The sequence below is a fragment of the Molothrus aeneus genome, chromosome 2, assembly GCF_037042795.1.
Source record: "Molothrus aeneus isolate 106 chromosome 2, BPBGC_Maene_1.0, whole genome shotgun sequence".
Taxonomy (NCBI): domain Eukaryota; kingdom Metazoa; phylum Chordata; class Aves; order Passeriformes; family Icteridae; genus Molothrus; species Molothrus aeneus.
The window spans coordinates 47,548,962-47,564,628 of NC_089647.1; the positions used below are offsets into that span (position 1 = coordinate 47,548,962).

General features: G+C 36.6%; 1 protein-coding gene across 1 annotated transcript in view; it reads right to left on the reverse strand.

Moving 5' to 3' along the window:
* Positions 1 to 623: 623 nt before the first annotated feature.
* UBL3 (ubiquitin like 3) overlaps positions 624 to 15,667 on the reverse strand; it is a 55,768-nt gene continuing 40,724 nt past the window's right edge. Inside the window, exons 2-5 of the mRNA XM_066544878.1 lie at positions 10,710 to 10,818; positions 7,062 to 7,148; positions 2,790 to 2,867; positions 624 to 2,381 (exon numbers count right to left, since the gene is read on the reverse strand). Of these exons, the coding sequence (XP_066400975.1) occupies positions 2,329 to 2,381; positions 2,790 to 2,867; positions 7,062 to 7,148; positions 10,710 to 10,818 (327 nt within the window). The 3' untranslated portion in view covers positions 624 to 2,328. The remainder of the gene's footprint in view (positions 2,382 to 2,789; positions 2,868 to 7,061; positions 7,149 to 10,709; positions 10,819 to 15,667) is intronic.

Genomic DNA, 15,667 nt, shown 5'->3' on the forward strand with positions numbered 1-15,667 from the left:
CAATGCATTTGAAAGATTTGTTTAACTGACTGAGCATGTCCTGTCTCAGACCATTTCTTTTTCTTGTGCTGTCATAGCCATTTCCCATCTAATTCTGCGTTACTTGGGTGGTCAGCATTTTGGACAAGGGAAGTCTATCACACTTTTGTCTTTTTAAAGAAGAAGGTTTGTGTCCCTACAGTTTCTTATTTAGCAACCACACTGCAGAGCAGAAGGAAAAGCCCCCTCCCAAGATTCATTTTGGTAATGAGCATACAATGGTGTCATCTCAGTTCCCAGCACCTCAAGGGGAATGTCCGTGCTCTCTGCCATCAGTAAATGAAGACTGCAAAAACTCCCAGTCCAAGCACACGGCTCCTGGGAGGCACACAAGTGTCTGACACAGCTGCACTTTTGCAACTGCTCATGCCCACATTCCTCTTCTACAGAAGACTTCCAGGCCACTTATGGAGTGAAAAGAAAACAGATATTGAAGTGATAAATCCCATTAGCATTTTTCAGCAAGCTTTGTGCCCCTCCTTTTTAAAAAATAAGTAAAATGGAGTCCTTACTTAATTTCCAGATTAAGAAGTACTATTAAAAGCAGTTCAGGCCCAATTACAACCCTTGAAACACCACTGAAATGCACTACAATATTCTTTTATTTAGTTTACAGAAGAGTCTATCAGTACAGGTTGCAGAAAGAAAATGTTTAGTGCTATTTACAATTTGTTTTAAAACTCTGCTCTATACAAATTTAATTCTGATCAGTATGAACAATATTTTTGTAAATCTACTGCATATAAAGCATTTCATCAAAGCAGTAACAATGAATAAAATAACCTGTTTACATTTGAATGATGCCAATCATTCGGAAAAACGATTACACAGAACATCTGTAAGAGTTGTGGACACTTAAGTACAGAACACAATGTCAACCTGTGACTCAGTTTTTTAAAGGCTAAAGCTATTTATATGGAATATTGTTCTATTATACTACACGCCAATCTATATTTAACTTCTATAGTTATGTATTTTATAAGATTTTTATTAAATATATTCTACACATATTTGTAATTTCACCCAGGAAGAATTCCTCCCCAGTGAAAAAATATAAAATCTTTTATATTTTTTAATTTTTATTTATTTTTATTTTTTACAGGTTTAGATGAAACTAGCTCATGCTTTAGTGCTGTGCAAATTTCTTTAGCATATCAACATTTAAATTATTGATATGAAATAAAAGAATGGCATCATTTTCAATTATGTATGCCTTCAAAAATCAGCTTCTGATTTTAATACCATTGCAAGCACTAATACCAAATGCAGATTACGTAAAGAAACAAAACTAGTACTATGGCAGAAGATTTTCTTTTTGCTTTTTAAATCTTAATAATTCTTTTGAAATTTCTAATGAGTAAGCATGACACTGAAGTCTAAGGTACAGATGAGAAAAATGACTGAAAAACACCAATTGCCAATATTCAAATACATAAAACTGATTAGTAAATGATGTTTTCTAACATTTATGCACAATAATAAAAGCCTATGAACTACAGGAAACTACCCCTCCCATATTAAGGCTAGGAAATGCACTCTCTGCACTTGTTTGTGCTGTCTGAATAAGCACTCAACTAACACACGATCGGAGTGCACACAGTAACAAAAAATCAGTTTCATCAGCCCTCTACAGAGTGCTTTTAAATTACAGGCACATAGTATTTTTTCTTTGTTGCAGTGAAAAGATATATAGTTAGACTTGGTTTAGTTAGTATCTGTGCCAGTTTGGCCACCGAGGTTGACTTAGGTAGAATTGACTTAACAGTTTTTCCTTTGATTTGGCCATAAGTGAGATTTGTTTTACTTATTAATATACTACTTTCCAGTGTTGCATTATACATTGTGGGTTATTACTAGATGTCTCAAATATTGTTAGAGATTGTTGAGGAGAAATATACTGTCAACCATATTTAGTGCAAATTGCATCTAGAAAGCTTGACTGGTTAGATCCGGTTAATGCAGATTTTTGTGGTAGCAAAAAGATTCCTGCTATGAAAAAAACACAAACTTTTCTGGAGACTGAATTCATTCAAAAAGTGATGTACTGTAAGATTATTCAACAAACAAAAAGGAGGAATTGAAAAAAATAAACAACTAAAGTGTTCATAGATCTTTCACTTTTTTTTTAAAAGACTAATGAGACAGTGTTCGTGTATTATTTCAGTTCCATGGATTTACAGACAGGCTCTTCCTACAGGTGGTTGAAGCAAGGTAGGGCCTCTTCTATTCCAGCAGCATGAAAGACAAAGACTATATTACATCACACTTAGCAGGTAAAGCTAACAGGGTTTACAGGATTACACAGCAATTGCTTTCTCCAGTTTTTTCACGGTTCCTTTGACCTGCAAAGAAGAGGGAAGTTTTACTTACATTCCATTTCTAAAGCAATGAGGCTGTTCTGTGTGAGAGTATGCTTAATACAAGTCTGTTCTTAATTATTTCCAGTAAAAAAATTATTTCTTGTTATACACATGCATACATAACTGAAAAATAAATAAAGGACTAGTTTTTCACAATAAAAACAAGAACTTTTAAGATCTGAGTAAGTTTCTGCACTATATAAAAATGCTAAACAAGAAAGTTAATTTCTTAGTTTTCTACATACACATAGAAAAGCGTTCCATTAACTTCTTCACAAAAGAGCACAAGGACTTGACTTTTCTCTACTATGAAATACTCAAAGAGCCCATAAGAGACCTGACCACTCTGCCATGTATTCGAGTAAGAAACTCCTCTAGTGCCCAGCCTACCTTGAGAGTTTGGTTCTGGCAGTGTCTCTCTAGCCACCAAATGCATCACTGTTGTTTTGCCAAAAGGAAGTTTTAATGCTACAAAAGGAAAAAGGGAGAGTTATTAACGCATTATATCAGCCCTTTTTTCTCCAAAATGCCCAGCTGAAATAACTGTAATTTAATTAGCACCTACTCAAAAGTTCATACTGTTATGTTTAACTGCTTACTGGTTGAAGTTTGGTAAACAGGGACTCAGGGCATGACAACAGTCACTTAGAACACTGCATTCTTAAAGACATGATACTCCTGTTAGGAAGCTTAGCCTTCCTCTTTTGAGTAAAAAAGTGAAGTGGGCATTCATGCCAAGACTCAGGTGGTTAAGCACTCTTTAATGATAAGGTTGCAAAAAATTTGCTAATGCAGCCACCAAATTGTTATTCCTGAGATATCAAAACACTGAGCCTCTACAGCAAAACAGATTTTCCTAACACATATTTTGATCCATGACACAGATTTCTTGAAATACAAAATGTCTGCATCTTGCCTTTTAATATTGATCTGTTATATCAGCTGCATGTGAAAAATATAAAATTTAAAGTAGTAGGTCTCACAATGCTGCCTTTGTGAGCTTTAGCAACAAAAAATAATTTAAAATTATGCTTTCCACAATTCATTCTGCTTGTGTCTGAAACTAAAATGATAATTTCTACATTCCAATTTAAGTATACAAATACACTGCATACTTAGACTATCTTCCTTGATTGTTTTTCTGAGAAATAAAAGGTCTTCTGGCAAAGTTCTGTCCTTCCCACTTTATAGTGGAAAAAAAAGTCAGTGATAAATTTAACAAGAATTTAATCCTTAATACACAAATAATTCTGACTTGAGTAGACTTTGTCCTATCAAACTCAAGCTAAAGCTTTTATTTTCACATAAAGTGAGATGGCATTTTAAGTGAATAAATGAATAAGGAATGGGCAATGAACCTGAAGGCAAATGAAGTAAAAAATGCCTTTCTGTTTTAATCCCTACAGCATAGATTAAAGATTCACCAATAAAAAGCCACACTACAACACCACTATTAAATCATGTTCATTGCCTACATATTTATTTTAAAAAATGCAAATGATGATTAAAACACAGGTTCAAACACAGGTGTAAGCACACAAAGTGATACAGAACTCCACAAGATTCTTTGAAGCAGCTGTACTTTGGGAAAAGCCATCTCCATGGAAAGGCAAATCTGAAAGTTGCTTAGTTTACTTGAAGCACTGCCTGTGCCCTGCAACTAGAAGCTATGGATAACTTGAAATCTGACAAAGACGATGCATTTTGGGTACTTGACACTATGATAAAACTGAAAACTCTGACTGTTAATATGCTGTTTGCAAACTCCATGGAAAAGGATTGTGTTCACAACATAAACTCTTGAATTACAAAATAATCACATTAGGAACATCTTTCATAATATCAACACAATTCAGGGGACTTGATTAGTGAGTTGTGGAGATTAACTATTTACAGTAATCAAGTAGTACTGTGCTAATATTTATATTATATATTAGCAGTTTGCACAGTTTACACAAGCTCTTGCTAGAAATTTCCAGCTTCTTGCTTGGAGCACCATGACAGCAACTGGGCAGCCTAACCTATGCTCAGTAATCCTTTCTTGCTCTTCTCTTTGTGCTCTCACCCCTTTCTCTCAGTTTAGCCAATTTGTATTTAATTCCTTTCCCAACTGTTCAATTCCATTGCTGCTTTGTATTTTCTATCGTCAGAACTTACTTTTCACCCCTTTTTGGAATGTGGATGGCATATGGTGAGTTAAACTTCCCTTCACCAGTAAATAAGGAAGCAAATGCTGCTGATTACCATTATCTACCAAGAAATGGAGAACTGTTGATTATGTATTACTTCCCTAATTAATATTATTTGAAATGCAAACTGCAGAACAAATATTTAGCTAAAGGATTAAATTTCCTGTAGGAAGCTGAACAACAGACTCTGCCTTGCTAGCCAAGTCCCCAGCCCTCTGCACAGGCAGGACACAACAAAGCAGTGTGGCTCAAGCACTGCAGGCAGGAGCAGTGCAGAGCTTTACAGAGGTGTCTGTTCCACACTGCTCCCAGTGCCATTAGCTCTGCTGTTCCTATAAGTGACCGGCCATTCAGAGGGGGTATCACAAAGGATGATTTATTGAAAATAAAGTTTTTCACTCAAAAGCACTTTTTCCTACCAATTTCTCTTTTCTGAGGCATCTTAGTTTATAGGAGTCTTAAATTCATAACACTACACAGACATGTAAGGTAAAAGTGAACAAAAATGGACTCCAGTTAAAAAGAGAAACATCAAACTGTTTCCTTAGAAACTTTTGTTTCACTGGATGATAAAATGATTTTCAGCAGGTCCAAATTCCAGTCAATATTTCCTTATCACCTAAAGCAAATATAACACTAAGTGCTATAACTCAGTCAAAGAGAACTGCAGCTAGAAAAGCTTAATGAAAGTTAAGCTAAGTTAAGAAACATAATATAAATATTTTTATTTTAATAAACTCCCCCCTTCACCTCCCTTATAAAGGTAACTAGTTCACTTAAGGTTACCTCTAATGAACAACACAAACTGAAGTAAGAGTCTTTTCAGGCTGTTTCATGAATTCCTGTTCCACTTTCAGCTGTGTAATCTTACTCCTGATAGCTTCATTAGTGCTGAAGTTAAGCCAATGTTTTAGGGATTCTTTTTCTTAAAACAATATAGCAACGAGAATATTTTTGAAAAACACTAATATACATGTAAGATCCTTGGGGTAAAAACATGATGATTAAATCTCAACGCATGAGTGATTAAGAATGAACTAAAATGCTCCGAACCCAAGTAAGTGTTCAAAATTCATAGACCTAAGTTAATGCAAAAGTCAGCAGCATGCAGCTATTATTTTTCAGCTTAATTCATTAAATAATATATTAAATATATTGAACAAATATTCAAAATTTTCTCATATTGAGACAAATGTCACTAAATGGAAAAATACTGATGGTGAAGAGCAGCACTCAGTAAAGTGTGAAGTAAATAAATGGCAAAGTAAATCCCAGTTAGCTATCCTTGCCTGGAAATGTAGGGTAAGACTAGCATCTTTAATTGCAGAGATGATCCAAGACTTAACATTTGTCTTTCAACTCTACTCCAACTGCTACTAGCTGCACTCACTGTCACCTGGTAAAAATACAAATTAAAGAGTGAATAAAAATTTCAGAGTTCTTCCAGCTGAGCTGACAATGATCTTGTTTGTATATATAGAAGCATTAAAAATGTATATATGTGGAGAGTAAATCTATAAGTACATCACTAGGCAACACTGGGAATGGTAGAAAGTGAATCAATAGCTGTATCATCCCAGTCAATTTTTCATGGAACATCACCATAAGCAGTCCAGAAATATTATTTTCAGATTCCTCTTAACTTCAAAATAATTAATTGATGATTTTGTATTATATTATATTCTCCTTTCTGTACAGCATTCAGGTACCAAACCATATATAATTTGAACATACAAAGTAGAAGCATTAATTTGTTTTTAAACAGGCACAGAATGGAGAGTCTCATATTGTTTAGTCATTGATACAGCTGATATTCCCACTGGCAAATGCTACCTACAAAAGGAGGGATGACTTAACAAATGTGTGTCACACCTCTATGAAGGGTTCCCACCAAAATGCGTAATCGTGGGGAAACACTTGCCACGAGGGGGCACAGTTGAATTGCATTTCCTTAGCAATCGAAGTGAAGCCATTTACTGTTGTTTTCACATAACTATGCAATTGTATCCCTGGGAGAGCACTGGACAGCAAGAATGCTTCCCCTCATTCTCATTCACAGGGTGTCTCCCTGCGTTGCACGAAGATTTAAAGTATTGTTTGACCAATTATCATAAAGTTTATCAAGCATTTTAAAATACTTCAGATATTTATTAAGTAGCTTGTACTGCAAAAGCAGTGTAAGAGAGCTGGAACAAAATATTCCATTTAGAAAGACAACAAATAAAAGCAGCACTACAGTTTCTTTGTGTGAGAGGAGACTTGACTTAGCAGGTGGGACCTCGCAAAGTTTAACAGCTCGTGGTAACAAGATGGAAAAATATGCAATAAAGTACAATGTCACTGTATGCACAAGAACAGCAGTATAAAGCAGGCCATCCTGTGATCTTGAACAATAAAGGAGTATTCACTGAACTGTAAATAAATATCCCCTTTCGCCAAACTGTAACATGTATAATAAAAATTATTTTCATACCTCCTAATGTCACGTTGCCATGAAGAAACCTCCCTTGATAAATAAGCCGCAAGATATTTGGACTGCTGACTTGTTCTTCTTCCCAGTCTGAAAAGAGAGAGAATTTTCACAGTTACATTGTAATAAAAACATCTTTTGTTACTTCTCTCACCTTTACTCAGGAAGAAAATCGGGAAAGGACTCTTGTATAAAACACTGAAGAGAGAACACAGGCTGAAGGTACAGGAAGATAATTCAAGGCCAGCACTCCTGAAGTCTATTCTTGAATCTATTATTTGACCCTGGGCATTGAAACACATAATTTTATGTCTGCAAGTATAAATATTACTGATGTCACAGACTGCAGGATATATTTAGCAGATACACAAGTCCTAAAGAAAATATTTCATACATGCAAATTGCTTCCTGAATCTTGATATCCAGGCCATTCTGAAGCTTCCCAAGCCATACTTCTCATCACCAGCTAATTGACTAGCTGGAGTCGTTCTCCAGCAACGGGAAGCTGCTGCACACAGAGCGAGCACGCATGTGATGGGTCACTTGAAACAGGACTCTGAGATCACAGCCCTGAAAAAAGCTCCGGAGGCAGCTCAGTGCAGTTCGATGACGGCCAGATCCAACCAGTTCCATGTCTGGAGGGGGCAGTGACCTGAGCAGCCCCCGACTGCCACCACAGAGCTCTCCCAGAGCACCCACCATTACATTTTAAGGAGCTTCTCCAAGGCCCATCTGTTTTTATGTGTGTTTTTATGTGTTTCAGTGTTTTTATGTAGCAAACAGTGGTTCAAAAAAAAGCAAGCTTGCATTTTCCTATAATGCTTAAGCTATCATAAATAAATGATAAGCTTAAATAGTCTTTCCTACTCTTTTCCCATTCCCTGTCACAATGCGAAGAACAAATAAATATGCACTTTGCTTTCAGAACAAGTATCATAAAGCCTTGAAATGTTGAATTTAAATGGTCTCTCTGGGAATACAGTGTCTTCTGTTTCTTAGATGACCAGATATCTGGCTACAGTTGTTCACAAACATTCTCTCTTTCTGTTTTTGTAGTGTTTATATAGCAAAATCAATATTCAGCAAGGGATCAGGACAAGCCACAGAAACCAACCTGTTCACTGGGAACACACAATTAACATACAGGCAAAAGCAACTGGCACCACAAAAGGAGAAGAACTGAAAAGGGTAGAAGGGGAAGCATGTAAAACAAAAGCCACAGCTGCAGAGTGTACAGAGAGGCATCTGGTGCAAAAAGCAAGCAGGCAGGGACTGGGCAGCAGGAGCCATCTCAGCCCCAGACCGCGGTGGGAGCCAGGCTGGTACCAACAGTAGAATGTGCAACACTCCCAGGTGCTCCCATGTGCCTGGTTTATAAGATTAGATCAAATTAGGCAACCAAAGCTATTTGAATTTCAAGTATTTCCACTTCGGGTCTGATTCAATTGTCTTGCAATTCAAGCACATGCCCGTTCCGCTGTGCTGTGAAGTGGGCTACACCAAGGCTGAATTATTGCACTGCTACCATAATAGTTTTGTTTTGGACTTTTTTACTCCATACAGTCTGAACTCCACTCTACTGTGGCTCTAAAGAGAAATTCAGCCAGTTGACTGTGCCATAATGATGTAAAAGCACAACCAAAAGAAGACAGACTAGATTTTGGCACAGGTATTTTCTCACTGTTAAGCTGCCAAGTTACCCATCCTTTTAATTTCTGCTTCTTGGCTGGAAGTCTGAAACATTTCTTTCTGACATGAATTCAAATTTTGATTTCCACTGATGACTAAATGAGCCAAGGACTCACTGAATCTACCTTTTTTTTTTTTTAAAGTTCAGATAATTGCTGTACAAGAAAGAAGTTAATATTATTTAGCAGAAAATGGGGAGGAGAAGAAGAGAATAGGTAGCCTATCTAGATGATATACATTAAAATAAATTTGGCATTTTCTACTGCAAGTCGAGACATCCTTAATTAACAACTGTATTGCTAAAAGAGGTGGGGCAAGGTTTGCCTTAATCCTGCCAGCATGTGACGGAGGTTATTTCATTCCTTTTTTCCCCACAAGATCATGACAAGTCCAAATGGTGGTAAAAACAATTGTAACATCTCTGTTTCAAGGCAACTTTAGTCCTCATCAAGATTTCTCAGTCCTGTGGCAAAGAGGAGCATTCTCAGTCTGAAAACATCTAATGGGCAAATGTTTGTGAAAATCTATATGCTATTCTGAAGTGAGATGTCTTTTTTTCATTTAAATTGAGACTATTCTTCTTTGTAAAAGCAATTAAATATTCATCAAAATTTAGAGTACTCCCTCAGGACAGCAGGTATTTGAACTGAGATTTCCATGTCTGGTTCTACGTTTTTTTAAAGAAGAGACTTTAAGGTCTGGGTTTCTTCCCAACTCTAAACTCAGAATCTGCAACTTTCAAGCTCTTCACAAGACTGTGAACATGATATCACATGTTCACAGGCATAAACTTGAGTAAGGAAAAAAAATCCAGTTCTGCCCCTACCAATTCAGATAAATGTACACAAACAACATTTGGTTATGACAACTATGTCGTACATTATGTACACATGTACATTAAAATATGTACAGCACAGAAGCTATGCTAACCTATTTTTTAAAATGTTTTACTTCTGTAACTAATACTTCAGAGAATTTAAAACCTCCTCCTTCATTACATATTTTACTAAATACATAATACCGCATCCCAGCAAATCAAACAGCAAACTGAACTTCTTTCCTGACCTCAAAGACCAGTTTAAGGCCTAAAATACTGATTATCACCATTAACTTTTTGGCATAAACTATTATCCACCATATGTCTTTGACAAAGGCACCACAGAAACAGATAGTGCAATGTTTTAGTTTGTCTAAATAGTAGTCTTTTTTAACATCAAAACAGTAACCCAAATGAAGTCCTGTACCAAAAGAAGCATTTTCTTTCATTGTATGTAATGCTATGTCTGGGTTTTGGCTATTTTCCCATGAAATCATAGTCGGGGAGAACAGAAGCACTTTGTCTTGGGGAGCTATTCACATATGTGAATACACATCTTAAGTTCTCAAGTTCATTTTCCAAAGCCAGTATTCCTGCATGACACCAAGTATATTTACACAAACAACATCCAGTCTTCTAATATCTCTTAAAATGAGTTTTTATATTCATTTTCTTCCTGAAGAAATATCAGTATTACAGATCCTTTCCAAGATAAGGCAGTAAGGAAAAAGTACTTCAGACTCAATTTTACTAATGCATTCCTGTGACTTCCCATGTTTTATTTTAGCTGTTCTCACGTAAGAGGTTTTATATCTCTGACATTTCCTCACACTTACTAGATCTTCTAAATTGATCAATAAAGAGAAGTGTCTAAAGATGGGGGAAAGAACTACTTCAATTTGGGGAAGCAGATTTTCGAAATAAAGTACGAAACAGTCCTAACATGTAAAAATCTGCCCAACTGATGGAACTGTGAAAAAGAAGGCAGGACACCTGTATTTCTACATAAATCTTTGTCCAGATAGTGAATAAACATGCTTAATTTGATTGTTGAGCAAGAGATCAGTTTACTGACACTTCAGTCTGAATACACAGGGAATCTCCTTGCTCACCAGTTAAAAAGCCAAAGCCACGCTGCTACTCACCCATTGGCCAGTTGTCATACACATGTTTTGCAATATCTGCAGCAGAGTCATTCGGTGAAAACAGGAACTCTTTTGTTTTCCCACTTACCAAGATGAGGCGCAAATTTATCTGGTAAAAAACCCCAAAACATCAGTATTAGGAAAGTTTACAGAGACAACTTAAATTATTTATTTTTTACAGTTACTAAAAACTGTCGTTGGTTTTGGAAGACTGCTCCAAATTATTTGAGAAAACAGTTTAACATGTTAACATATGTTAAAAAGAGGGTCAAAGAGGTCAACAGAATGTTGTTCACATATCGATAATCTAGGAAGATTAAATTCTGACAGCTGGTATTTTTGATTATAAACACGAGAAGATTCTGTTAGTGATTGAATCAACTGTGCCAGTAAAAAATAGCTTTCAATAAGGTAGAAACATACTCTAGCAATGACACATAAGCAGCATAGCTCCTGAATGAAGAGGAAAAATATAAACCTGAAAAACAACCTTAGAATTAAAATATCAAAATCTGCACCTGAATACCCTATGAGCCTAAATAAAAGCCCTAGAACGCTCCCTCCTGATCTCAGCTAGTGCATCTCCTACAAGATGCCACAGTCAGACAGCATCCTTCCTTGCTCCCAGCTGCCACAGAGTTGCCTTCCTGAATCCCTCTGCCAGTCTTCTGAATCCAAAACTTTGTCCCACAACTGTCTTTCACCACAAGTAAAGTGAGGTCCACATGCAACACAGTAATAACATCACACCGTAATTTTTCTTTCATTAATTTCCTCCATATAACCACCAGCACCTTCAGCCATAATTTTCCTCTCTTCTATTTGCAAACTACTGAATATAATTTCTTTTCCGTATAGCATTAAAATAACACATATAAAAAGCTCACCATGACATTATTTACAATGCAAAAGAGATTAAATTTCGGCTCCTCAAGTGACTGTTTGCAAGGTCACAAAATACATTTGGTAGCACGTAGCAATGCCCATGGCAAGCAGGAGTCTAGCTGCTGTTGTACTTTGACCTACAAGCCCACATTTCATCAAGTTTCAGTGAGACTTTAGCAGACTAACTGCTTGGATACTTTTTTCCAAGTCACACTCTCAAGTTGTGGGTCTCACTTTAGGTAAGTTGCAACAAAGCTTTCTTTCTTGGAATTCAGCAAACTGTTTTCTACATCAAATATCAAGTGCAAAATTTACAGCAAAGTCCAAGTTTTCTAGACTTCTGGATGAAGATCTCAGTGCATCACATCTTCTGAACATAAGAGCCCTGCCTCAGCTGCCTACTCTCCACTTATTTCAGAAGCTCTTTAGACATATCGTCTATTCCCTCCTGAATGCTTTGGCTTGGATTCATCCCACCTATCTTTAAGCACCTAATGGAGGCATCCAAATTACAATCTCTACCATCCAGCACACTGCAAGGTCAATGAAGGAAATGACCCCTCCTAAAAGCAATTCAGTGTCTATTTCAAAGTGTAGCAAGTATAAAAAGAGTGAGCATAAAAGGCTAAGTTCTCCTCCCTTTCCTTCCACTAACACCCTTTGGAAAAATACAAGTTCTCCCATTAGCCTAGGAAAGCAAATGGTAGCTGTCTCTGAGAAAGCACCACAGCCACTCCAAGAGCATTATTGCATACCATGAAAAACAAAAAAAACTTGAAAGAGAGAAACTGAGGGAATGCTGTTTAGTCAAGGACAATTCTTCATAAAATTCAGAATACATTTGGCTATACACAATAAAGTTTGTTTTCTTTGGGATTTCCACAATGATTAAGGAATTATTTTCAAATTTCACCAACATTTAGCAGAAAAATCAGATCAAGTTCTACTGTTCTTGTTTACTCCAAAAACCTGACTACTGTGATGAAACTACAGCTTCAAAAAGTTGGACTATATTCAGGTGTTGTTTTGCTTATATTGTCTTCCAGCTTCAGTATTTCACCCCCCTGTACTGTCTCCACCTGTGCATGTATAGACAACACTCATATACACAGTTTCTTTAGCTGGACTACCCCAGTTAAGCTCTTCAAGCTTTCTCTAGTGAGATACTTATTTCTCCTTTCATCCTAGAAGCCTGTCTCTGCACAATTTTTTCTATCTCCTCCGCAAACAAATGACAATTTCTGAAGCATACTACATGATGTCTAACCAGATGCTTGTAGAATACCACCAGTAATTTCCTCTGTCTACTGGAACCACCTGTAACTGTGTCCCAAGAGCACAAATGCCTTCTTCATAATTGCACCACAGTGTTTGCTCAGTTACTTTGCACACTTTTCTACTTTGATCCTTTTAATTATTCAGCCTCCAAGCTTTTATTTTGGCTGTATCACCCTAAAGCACATGGCTACAAATTTCATCCCACTCCTACTACTCCATCCCTCAGAGAGAAAGGAGGTTAGGTGTAAAGAAGTATTCTGCATCACAAAGATGTTTCAGATTTATTCCATGTCTGGGCACTGGACCTAAGAAATCCCCCAAAGTTCTTCTTCCTCTCCGCATTACAAGCTCTTTTCAAACTTCATGTCACCAATGAATTCTAGCAGCAAGACATCTTTACACAACCCTTTGTCATTAAATGAATTAGGAAACATCAAAATTGATCTGACAGTTGTTTCATAATGAATTTAATAACAAGAGCTCTCTGAGCTGCCTCTCCTCCTCTCAGCCAGGTCCTTTATGTGAGGCTCACAGACACACAGTTTCTCTAATACTTTTTAATTTCTCCTGTTTAACCAACAGTTTGCAAAACAGCACCACATTAGTTACTAAGTACATATTCAGATGACACTATAAAAATATGAATGGAGAAAGTAAGTTCCTTTCATCAGTTTGCCACACTCCAGCTTTTGGAAGTGGGGTGTACTGCATTTGATTCCATTCTCTCCATACCTAATTATTTTTAATTATTTTTTAAGCAATAACACACCTTTTTAAAATACCAGCACACTGCCAAAAATTTGGGAAGTTCAGACCACATCACAAACTGTTACTTGTGCTTGGAATGGGCTGCCTGTTTAAAAGAACAAACAAAAAACCAACCCCAAATTTTCAGCACCAGTGCCTACCTTAGCTTCTTCACCAGTAGCCCTTTTGCCTCTCTCTCTAATTCCCCATATCCATTTCCTATACTCTAACTGGCTCATGAGACACCCCCCTTAGCTTGCTCCCTCTGGCTAAGCAGTTCCCAAACTCTGAATTTATATAATTTACCTAAGGATTTATTTTGCTTCATCTGTGTGGAATTTAGCTGTGGTGGGGGTTACTTGGTTTTAAGACCACAGCACTTTCCTCAGCAGTAGACATAACACCAAACCATCCACTCCCTAGAACTACCTGGTTTGGATCCTACAAGGAGATGACTAAAAAAACCCAAAAGATTAGCCACACTCAGCACTTAAAAGTATGATTATGGCACTGTATTAACATAGAAGCGAAGTTATTGTTCTTCTGCCACAATATTAGGAAGACACATTTATTTTTATTCTCACTACTGAGTTTTGAGATCACCAGGCACACTAAAGTGAATACAGAAAGGAGATTAATATCACTAAAAAATAACCAAAACTAACTTGGCTTCCTGGAAAATTTCATTAATTCATACCTCTGCAGTTAATATACACCATAAAATCAATATAAGCAATATGGAGGGTTGGGGGGAAGAATGAAAAATGTGAGAACTTTCTTTCCCTTTACCTCCCCAAGATGGATAAGGTTCTTGATGCTGAAGAGCATTTCTTATAGACTTACTATGAAATATAAAATGCACATTGAAATGAGATAGTAATTTTACAGGGTATATTACAAAGTATGTCTAAAACACAGGATAAATATTTTCATTTAAAAAAATAAATCATCACATATCAGCAGAAGCCCTAAAAGAATTTTTAAGTCAGTCAAGCAGATGTTACATGAAGTGCAAAGATATAGCTGTTCTAATGAAATGTTTGAGTATTTTCTTATTTATAGCACAGCATGCCACTGCCATTTAGTTTGCATGTTTGTCTCTCTCTCTATATATATGTATTTGTGTTTCTTAATCTTGGCTTGAAGGAATCTTAGTCTTGACTTGCGTATCACACTACCCCAAAGGGTTTGAAGCAAATAATCCTAAAATTTGCCTCTAAATTTAGAATCCAATCTCATTTCCCTCAAGAATATTTGTAAATGTAAAACTTGAAACTGCTGTACTACTTAATCTTGCAAACAAACTATAAGGGAGCTGAAAAAAATATTTCTGGCAAAATTCCAGAAACCTCAGAACTAAAAGAAGAAAGAGAAAAGATAAACCCATATGTGTATACACAATTACTCAAAGTGAAGGAAAAAAGTCTTGGTTAGGTAGAGAAATTTTGACACAAAAGCATCAAGTTTTTATTTTTCAAGTTAAGAAAGAATTCTTAGTCATCTGAGCTATCCTATTTCCTACATTAAAAGCTGCCAAGGAGGTCGTATCTGTATTCCTTGTATGCTTAAAGCCCCTCCACCTATTCTTGTCAAGTGTCTTGGTCACAAAAAACTTTTGCAACTCTCATAGCCCTGACAGGTTTGCTCTTCAACTGGGAATGTTACAACAACTGTCCTGATTATAGGTTTTTTTTTTCTTTTTTTCAGGGTACCAAAGGGAGTTCCAGCCTTTTGCTACAACAAAGTGATCATATCCTCACACTTCTGAGTTGTAGCACCAACTGCAACATTACTGCTGACAGCAGTCAAGGGCAGCCAGAGTATCAGAAGAAGGATTAAATACAACTTGCAGTCTACATCCCCTCTGCACTCTTATGTAATAGCACATTCTGTTTGTGATCTCGAGCATGCAAATCTCACCCTCTCCCCCCCACCCCAATCTCATAATCACAGCTCCAGTAACTACCCCATCAGTTGCACTGTGTACACAATAAAAATTTTCAGCATAGATTATATTATCCAAACAACAACAACACACCCCTCCCACC